Source organism: Penaeus vannamei, chromosome 29, assembly GCF_042767895.1.
Source record: "Penaeus vannamei isolate JL-2024 chromosome 29, ASM4276789v1, whole genome shotgun sequence".
In the NCBI taxonomy this organism is placed as follows: domain Eukaryota; kingdom Metazoa; phylum Arthropoda; class Malacostraca; order Decapoda; family Penaeidae; genus Penaeus; species Penaeus vannamei.
Genome location: NC_091577.1, coordinates 8,585,382 through 8,595,381, shown reverse-complemented (window position 1 = coordinate 8,595,381; position 10,000 = coordinate 8,585,382). Strand labels below are relative to the sequence as shown.

Sequence of the window (10,000 nt, the reverse complement as noted above, 5' to 3'; positions counted from 1 at the left end):
CGGAAGCTACTGCCGCAGCCACCGCTGGCCAGAGGTCCGCCCACGCCGTCGCTGGTGGACGAGTCCCGCAGGTCCTCGAGGGACCGCGTGTAGGACCTCTCGGAGGGCGCCCGCGGACGCAGCGGGGACAGGGCGCCGCCCAGAGGCAGCTGTGGCACTCCGAACACCTTCGGGGACAATTTGATCGAGAGTTCAAGGTCTAGCGTCTCCTGGGCGGAGGCCGTGACGGTAGGCGTGGGCGGGCTGGGCTTGGTGGTGGCGGGCGAGAAGGCGCGGACGCTGAGCGGGTGGATGCCGCCCGTGTCGGACTCCCGCCGGTTGATCTTCTGCGACACTTTGACGAGATGCTCCTGCTTGTGCTGCAGGTACTTGTGCATGGAGTGGCGCATGGAGGCCACGTGCACGGGCGTGTCGCTGCTGCTGAGAGAGCCCGGCGAGCGCTCGAAGCCCACGGGGTCCGGCATGGCGCGCACGGTCAGGCGCCCCGTCTCCGGCGTGGCGCTGCAGTCCGCAACGGGGGTCTTGGTGGCGCCCCGGTCGCGCGCCAGCCGCGTGTCGTCGGTGATGCTGGTGCGGCCGTCCACGCCGCTCGTACGCCCGTCGTGCAGGCCGGCCCGCACCTCGTCCTCCAGCGCCGCCCGCAGGTCGTCCGTGATGCTGGTGCGGCCGTCCACGAGGCTGGCCCGGCTCTCGGCCAGGCTGGCTCGCAGGTCGCTCAGCCGCTTCGCGTCACTCACGCTCACTCGCAGGTTATCCACATTGCCCAACACTTTGTCTGTCACACTCACTCGCAGGTGGTCGTTCACATTGGCACGCACGTTGTCCAGCAACTTGGCACTGCTGCTTTCACTCGCACTCACTAGCAGCTTCTCGCTCGCGATGGCACGGAGGTTATTGGCACTGGAAGGGTTAAAGTCGTTGATATTGGCACGTAAGACGTTGGCACTCAGGCTGTTCGCGATGCTGTCGGTGACGGAGGCGCTGACGACGCCACCGCCGTAGCCCGCCGTGATGCTGCCACGGAGGTTGTCGAGGTGCACGCGATGCGTCTCCAGGTTGGAGCGGAAGTTGTCCGTGCTGCTCGGCCGCAGGTTGTCCAGGTTGGCCCGGTGGCTGTCCAGGTTGACCCGCAGGTTGTCCATGTTGGACCTGTGGTTGTCCAGACCCCGGTGACTGTCCATGTTCCCTCTGTGGTTGTCTAAGTTCCCTCTGTGACTATCTATATTTCCTCGGTGGATATCTATATTGCCCCTATGGTTGTCCATGTTCCCCCTTAGGTTATCCATATTCCCTCTGTGATTGTCCATATTTCCTCTATGGTTATCCATATTCCCTCGGTGGTTATCCATGTTTCCCCTTTGGTTTTCCATATTCCCTCTATGGTTGTCGATGTTCCCTCTGTGGTTGTCGATGTTTGACCTGAGGTTGTCGTTGAGGTTGGCCCGGAGGTTGCTCACCAGCTGGAAGTTCTGAATGCGCATGCGCTGGTTGTCGTCCACCTCGACGACGAAGACGCGGTCGTTGTGGTGGTAGTGGTGTCCGCCGTCGTCCCTGAAGCCGATGCCGGAGTCAGAGTTGGAGGAGTTGGAGGAAGTGTTGGAGTGCTGGGGCGACATCTGCGCCTCCACGTCGATGAGCCCGGGCGCGCCGGTGTCCAGGTGGAACCCCACCCGGTTGCGGTACAGGCTCATGATGGAGTGCAGGATCGGGTCGGCCGAGTCGGGGAACTCCTGGCAGTGCGGGGCGTCGGGGTGCGGCGTGCATTCGAGCCGGAAGTTCTTGGCCCTGCGTGCGTGGTCGGCGTGCTGCACCATGCGCGGGTCCACCATGAACACGTGGCACGACGACGACACGCTGCCCCCGTCCTGGCTGCCGTCGCTCAGCTCGTCACCCGACGCGCCGTGCACCGTCACCAGGCCGAAGAACTTCTTGTCGTCGGCGTACACGCCGCAGAAGGTGATGCGCTCGGCCGGGTACTGCGCCAGCGTGAGGCCGTGCGGGCTGGTGAGCACGACGCGCTCCGTGAACACCGACATGAGCACCAGCGTGTGCACCTTCTTCTCGATGCGCAGTCGCCGGATGCAGTTCCTGATGGCGGCCAGCCTGGAGCCGCCCTGGGGCTCCTTGGGCATCTCGATAGTGCCCAGGTAGCCCACCACGGCGCGGTACAGGGCCTCGCCCAGGTCGTTGGGCGCCGCCTGCTGCTGCAGCTCCGCCAAGGTCGGATACAGGAGCTTGTTGATTTCCTGCTCAGTCAGCACGCTGTACGCTTCCTTTCCTGAGCCGCTCGGCAACTCCACGCCGACCCACATGCCCGAATGCTGTTGCTGTGACTGCTGAAGCTGCTGCTGCACCGGGGACTGCTGCCGCTGAGGCTGCTGCTGGTGCAACTGCTGCTGGTGAAGGAGCTGCTGTTGACTATGCTGCTGCTGCAAATGCTGTTGTTGTTGTAAATGTTGCTGCTGTTGCTGCAAGTGTTGTTGTAGGTGCTGTTGTTGCTGCTGCTGTTGCTGCTGCAAGTGCTGCTGCTGTTGCTGGTGGTGGTGCTGGTGGTGCGCCAGCTGACTCACGGTCTCCGGCGGGAGGTTCTGTGGGTGGTGCCTCAGCTTGGCCTTCGGAGACTTGTCCTTCTTTTTGACCACGTGTCTGGGCCGCGGCGGGTGCTCCTGCTGCTGCTGCTGCTGGGACTGCTGCTTCTGCTGTTGTTGTTGCTGCTGCTGCTGCTGTTGCTGTTGTTGCTGCTGTTGCTGCTGCTGTTGTTGCTGCTGCTGTTGCGGCTCCTTCATGGGTCGTGGCGTTCTTGTGACCTGCCGCGCCTCCGCCATGACCAGCTGGATCTGGTCGGGGCGCAGGCGCGTGGGCGACGTCGAGGAGGGCACGCCGGCGGGGCCTCCGTCGCCGCCGCCCAGGCCCTCGGGCACGGGGGACACCGACGTGGAAACCGTGAGCCCCTTGGGCGTGGGCGTGAGCGGCGCCTTAGGAGGGAAGGCGGACTCGGGCCAGGCGTCGCGGTCGGACAGCAGCGCCGCCTCGCCTAGGTGGATGGCCGTGTGCTCGCTGAAGATGGCCCCGCTCTGCAGGTCGCGCACCACCTTCTCGGCGCGCGTCTGCTGATTCTTGTGGCGCAGGCGGTTCGGGTACTTGGGCTTCGGCCGGTTCACCGTGACGAACTCGTCGTCCGAGCTGTCCGAGTAGTAGTTCTCGGCGATCTGCAGCTTGAGCAGCTTGGACAGGCCGATGAGGCGCGCCACGTCATCGTGCGGCGCCTTGCTCACGTTCTGGCTGTTGACGGCGATGAGGTAGTCGCCGGGGCGCAGGCCGGCGCGCTCGGCGGGGCTGCCCGGCACGATGCACGACAGGATGCACGGCGCCTGCCCGCTGATCGTGAAGCCGAAGCCGTTCTTGCCCTTCGTGATCTCCACCGTGCGAACCCCATAGCTGGGCCGCTTCTTCCGCCGCCGGTTGTTGTGCATGGCTCCCTTATGGCACTGCTATGGCACGCTGCAACGGAAAAACACCAACATTAATACTGCAATTAAAACTACGTAAAGGTTCCAACATTTAGAATATTCGCATAATACATAATTAAATCAATGATTTTCCTCACAACCAAAGAACACAACACGAAAAGCACCCCCCCCCCCCCCGCGCACAGACACCAAAAGCCTCTTCCCCATATGTATTGCAAGGCCGTCGTTCCACTGCGAAGGAACCCCAAAACGAAGATCATTTCCGGCCATTACAGCTTCCGCCGCCGTTCTCAAGGTCGCGCGTTCGCCTTGACATTGACAGCGGCACATCCACAGGACCACGTGCTGTACCGGAAACGTGATTTACGATGCTACGGGCGGGCTCTGAATAGTGGCGGAACGTCATCGAGGATGAAATCGTTCATAAAATCCGCATGAATGAAGTCAACGTGAAGAGCATGACGAGTAAAATCAACAAGCGTAGTAAATCTTGAGGGTGTATTCACATATGTGTGTACAAGGTTTTATGGTGATAGTAAACAATTCCAATGATATAAATGGGAGCTGGGGCGGGCGGTTAGTTGAAGTGGTGGTGGTAGAGATGGTGGTGGTGGTGGGGGTGCAAGTGATAGTGATAGCGAAACTGATAGTGTAACTGTTAGTGTTTGTATTGGTGGTGGAGGCAGTGGAGAGATGGTGATGGTAGTGGTGTGTGTGTGGGGGGGGGGGAGGCATGGAAATATTGGTGGAAGTGTTGGCAGAGGTAGGGTGATAACTGTGGTGAATGGTGGTAGCAGCGGTGGTGGTGGTGGTGTGTGTTGATGGGGGTGAGGGCGAGGATTAGGTGGTGGTGGAGAAAGAGATAGATATAGATAGAGATAGTGGTGGAGGTAAATGCGGAAGTGATGGCAGTGGTAGTCTTGTGGTAGTAGTAATAAAGTATACGACGAAGATGATGCTGATGGGGAGATGATCATGGCGTCTACAATGACGAAGCGATGATGAAGATAAAATGAAAATGACAAAAAACCGCAAAATTCACTTACGCCCCGCCCACAAATAGCTGGAGTATCACAACACACATTCCGCAATTCTTTTCGCACCGGTCCCTCGACACCGCTGCCCTTTCCTCAAATGGGAAAAGTACGACACGGACAAATATGCGCTTTCCGGAGATCTCCATCTTTGACTTTCTGCAACATTTCAGGCATAGTTACACAGTTGCCAATTGTCACGAAGCGGCGACAAATGGAACCCGCCTTCACGTGCGGACACAGCCTGAACATCAACCTCAAGACAACCGTTCGCACAGTCCGCCCCTGCTCATCGGCCACGACGCGTGGGGGAATATATCATACTGTTTGCCGTGCGCGCAGGTCAAACACGGGCGGGAATATCAAAGGCGCCTCGAAGCAAAAATATAACAGAAGAAAAACACGTCGGTGGAACGTAAAAATCGGGAAATCTCCGAACACTACAATGAAAGAGCCCTTGTGTGCCCGAAGCCGCATGAAGAGTGAAGGCGCGGCGAAAGCATCATGAGCTTTTCACTGCTAACACGAGTGTGACTACAGGACGCTGTTCTCTGTGCTAGGCGGAACATGCAAATTGGCCTCCCTAAACGAATCACCATGAGTTGCAGAGGAACACCTGCGTCCTCGTGCTGCCCGGGCAGGGTTCCTCGGGTGTGCCATATCCTGTTCGGCGAAGCTCCTTTCCGAAGAGCCAATACCGGCCGTGACCCCCACCCAGACCCCCTCGGAGACCCGCTGACCATAGACTTAAATCCCGACGCAGCAAGGCCGGACAACACCTAACGCGCCTCCATGACAGACATCTCCTTATCAACTAATTCGCCACATGGTCACACGGTCTGTGCTATGCCAGCCAGGCCTTGGCCATGACTCCATCAGAATCTTGGCTTCCTCCTCGGCCTATCCATGACGCTCACCACCAGGTCCAAGGCCGCATCCCACACCCAGGGTGAACACGTGGTCCTGACAGTCAAGGGAGCCCCCCACCCCGCCCCAGAGACAATAATAAACCAGCGCCCCTTAAAATGTCCTGAGGCGTGCTTGAGTTTCGTTTTACATGACCCTGATACATTTCCGTTTTTCGCTGCTGACGCGGCACACTGCGCTCACCCGCCTATCCGACTCACACTCCTATCCCACCTCCACCGCGAGGAGACACACGACGTGAACGGAGAAGGCGCTGTCGCAAAGCAAAAGAGGAGAGAGAGGAGGCGAGAGGCATAGGGTGGCCCGCTGCTCGCCCCGCCAGTCGGGTATCCGCCTGGCGCCCCATGTGCCTCGTCCCGCCGAGACATTCCCTACATACCACCACGGCACTCATCAACCGAGCCTGAGTTTGGTACCGACCCCCCGACCCCCCACCTCCGGGGACCGACCAGACCTCGACCTGCCGCTACTGCCATCTGCTCCTGGAGGAAGCGGCGTTACAGAAGCGGCTGCGAGGGACGCTCTTCGTAAACTGCTCCTCCAAGTTTATCAGGCATAAAATCAATACATACGCTATTCATGACTGAAAGAGTGTCGAATTTCGAAAGTCTTTTTGCTCTTCGTGACCGCATGTGACCGTCGCGGAGAATGAGACTAACCGAAAACATGGATAGAATTCAAACCTAGCGAAATTTTCCCCAAATCTTCACGTCCTGCGCCCTCGCCTGCGGTCTACTCAGCAGGGGGACTGGACAACAGTAGCGTCAATACAATCAGCAAAAGACCTTGACGCCCTACTGCTTCATCCTATTTCCTTCCTTCTCTTCTTGCTCTTCACTCCCTTCTTCTATCATTTCCATCTTCGCCTTTTCTGCTTTAAGATCACGCTCCTCCGCCTTCTCTCCCATTCCCACAATCACCACCTCTTTCTCCCCTCCTTCACCTCTTCCTTTTTCTCCTTCTCCCCTCTTCCTACTAGCACCCCTTTCTTCCCTTCTTTCACCCTTTCCTTTTTCTCTTTCTCCCCTCTTCCTACGAGCACCCCTTTCTCCCCCTCCTTCACCTCTTCCATCTTCTCATTCTCCTCCTCCTTCCTACGCCCTCCTCTTTTCGCCACCGGTTAATCCCGCCGCCCATCGCGTGTGAAAAGAGAATCTAGGCCTATCCACCCCCCTCCCCCCACCCACACCCGCCCCACGACCCCTTGTGACTTAGCCTGGGATCACTTGACGGTCGTTCACCGGACCACGGGGGGTGGCGAGGGGGGGGGAGGAGGAGGGAAGAAAAGGAGAGGGAGTAGGTGTGGATGTGGGAGTGGGAGGAGGATGAGGATAAGGGGGTAGTGGAGGGAGGAGGATAAGGGGGTAGTGGAGGGATGAGGATAAGGGGGTAGTGGAGGGATGAGGATAAGGGGGTAGTGGAGGGAGGAGGATAAGGGGGTAGTGGAGGGAGGAGAAGGAGGTAGTGGAGGGAGGAGGAGGTAGTGGAGGGAGGAGAAGGAGGTAGTGGAGGGGGGAGGAAGAGGAGGAGGAGGAGAAGAAGAAGAAGAAAAAGAAAAAGAAAAAGAAAAAGAAAAAGAAAAAGAAAAGAAAAGAAAAGAAAAAGAAAAAGAAAAAGAACGAAAAGAAGAAGAAGAGAAGAAACAGAGAATAGGTGAAGAGGAAAGAATTGAGGAAGAAGGGGAGGAAAAGGAAAGTGGAGAGGAGAGGGGAGGATCAAGAACAGGGAAGATAACGACTCGGAAGAAGAGGTGGAAGAGGAGGAGGGGTAGAAATAGGAGCAGGATGTAGTGGATGAGAAGGAAGAGTGAAGGACAATTGAGGAGCTGAAGAATGCGAGAAAGAGAAGAAAAAATATAGGGGAAAAATACATAACAGATCATAGAGAAGAATTTAAGGTACACGAAAAGCTAATGATGATAATAATAATAAATAGATAGAACACTTAAATCAAGAAGTCGACGAGATGGAAAATATAAATGAATTAATTATCTTTAGATATCTTTCAGCAAGAAAGCACGATTTTTCCACCTAAAAATATTTAAATGATAAAAACAAACCAGCATTCCACATAAAACATTGATAATAATAATAAATCAAAACAATAATAATGAAGATTATGGTAATAGTACTACAGAACAATAATAATAGCAATAATAAAGAAAATAACAATAACAACAGCCACACTAATAATAATAATAACAACATTAATAATAATAATAATAATAACAACATCAATAATAATGATATTAATATTAATATTAATAATAATAATAATAATAATAATATTATTATTATCATCATGATTATTAATAATAATAGGCATAATAATAATAATAATAATAATAATAATAATAATAATAATAATAATAATAATAATAATAATAATAATAATAATAATAATAATAATAATAATAACAACAATAATAATAATAATAATAATAATAATATTACTATCATCATTATTATTATCATTATCATTATTATCATCGCTATTATTATTATTATCCTTATTATCATTATTATTATCATCATAATAATAATCGTAAAAACTACAAAAACAATAACACTAATAATGATGATGATGATGATGATGATGATGATGATGATGATGATGATGATAATAACAATAACAATAACAACATGGTAGAACATCATGATACTAGTGATAAAGATAATGATAATATCAATAACAACAAAAACAGCAACAACAACAATAATGATAATAACAATGACGATGATAATAAGATGAAGAAGAAGAATGGCAACAATAGGAACAATAATGCAATATGTAAAACATCATTATCTGTAGTGAAAATGATGATACAGTGGCAATGACGATGATGATAACTTTTTCGATAATAAAAGGATTGTTAAGAATATAGACGCCGATTTTGGGACGGTCACCACCACCGCCAGCAACAATTACAACTACAAAAAAACAACAACGACGATAATAACAATGAAAATGAAAATAACGGTAACAATAATATTGACAATAGTATGGGTAATGATATCAGTGATGATTATGGTAATGATTATGATAATGATGATTAAAGTAATAATAATAATAATAACAACAACAAAACAGCAACAACAACTCGCACAAATCAGCCCAACAACCTTAATAATGTATCCCAGCGAGCCAGTGCGAGCCACCACCGAGGGCGCCTCCTCGGCCTGTCCCTCGGTGCACCGGGTGAGGAGGCACACGCAGCGAGGGAGCCCCGCCAGCCGCCTCTGAAGTTCCCAGAGGTGTCCTAAGGCCTCTGCTCGATAAGGATCTTAAACGTGATGGAGGGGGGAGGAGGAGGATGTGCGAGCATGGTGGGGGGGAGAAGGGGGAAGGATAAGGAAGGGAGAAGGGGGAAGGATAAGGAAGGGAGAATGGGGGAGGATAAGAGAGAGAGAAGGAGGAAGGATAAGAGAGGGAGAGGGGGGAAGGGTAAGGAAGGGATAGGGAGGAGGGGAAGAGAAGGGGAGGAGAGGGGAGGGAATGGAAATAAATGGAAAGGAAGAAGGGAAAAGGTTAGAGGACGGAAGTGAAGGGAATGGAAGGGAATGGAAGGGAGAGGGAAAGGAAGGGAAGGGATGGGAAGGAGGATGTGAGGACGCAGAGAGGAAAGGATGGGAAGGACGAAAGAGAAGAGAAAAGAAGAGAAGTGCGGAGAGGAAATACGAGTAGAGTAGAAGTGAGGAAGAGAGGGGAAAAGAGATAAGAAGAGAGCAGAGAAAAGAAGGGGGGGCAGGGAAGGGATGGGAAGCAGGATGAGAGGCAACGGAGAAGAAAGGATGGGAAGGACGAAAGAGAAGAGAAAAGACAAGAAATGAAGAAGAGAAGAACGGAGACGGAATAAGAGAAAAGTAGAAGTGAGGAAGAGAAAGGAAAGGAGATAAAAAGAGAGCAGAGGAAAGGAGAAGGGAGGGAAGGGAAGGAAGGAGAGAAGAGAAAGGTTGGGATTGGCCTGTGCCCGGCGGCGAGATTTGACAACGACAATTCGTTACGAAACGTGGTGTCGAGAGAGCCAAGGCGGACACCGAGGCCTTGGCGTTCCCATTCCGACGTTTAGGAGGCGTGGACTTCTCTTGTTCCCATTCCGAAGTTTAGGAGGTGTGGACTTCTCTTGTTCCCATTCCGAAGTTTAGGAGGTGTGGACTTCTCTTGTTCCCATTCCGAAGTTTAGGAGGTGTGGACTTCTCTTGTTCCCATTCCGAAGTTTAGGAGGCGTGGACTTCTCTTGTTCCCATTCCGAAGTTTAGGAGGTGTGGACTTCTCTTGTTCCCATTCCGAAGTTTAGGAGGCGTGGACTTCTCTTGTTCCAATTCCGAAGTTCAGGAGGTGTGGACTTCTCTTGTTCCCATTCCGAAGTTTAGGAGGTGTGGACTTCTCTTGTTCCCATTCCGAAGTTTAGGAGGTGTGGACTTCTCTTGTTCCCATTCCGAAGTTTAGGTGTGGACTTCTCTTGTTCACATTCCGAAGTTTAGGAGGTGTGGACTTCTCTTGTTCCCATTCCGAAGTTTAGGAGGCGTGGACTTCTCTTGTTCCCATTCCGAAGTTTAGGAGGTGTGG

The 10,000-nt window shown here is 52.6% G+C and overlaps 1 protein-coding gene across 7 annotated transcripts in view; it reads right to left on the bottom strand.

The window, feature by feature from the left end:
- Positions 1 to 10,000, bottom strand: part of loco (locomotion defects) — a 143,860-nt gene that overhangs the window by 121,903 nt on the left and 11,957 nt on the right. For all 7 annotated transcript variants that reach the window (XR_011399760.1, XR_011399761.1, XM_070142206.1 and 4 more), the window contains exon 2: positions 1 to 3,501. This exon is cut by the window's left edge and continues 352 nt beyond it. Coding sequence is in view for 5 of the 7 variants with exons in the window: in XM_070142206.1 (XP_069998307.1) it covers positions 1 to 3,473 (3,473 nt within the window). In the remaining 2 variants the exon portion in view is untranslated. The remainder of the gene's footprint in view (positions 3,502 to 10,000) is intronic.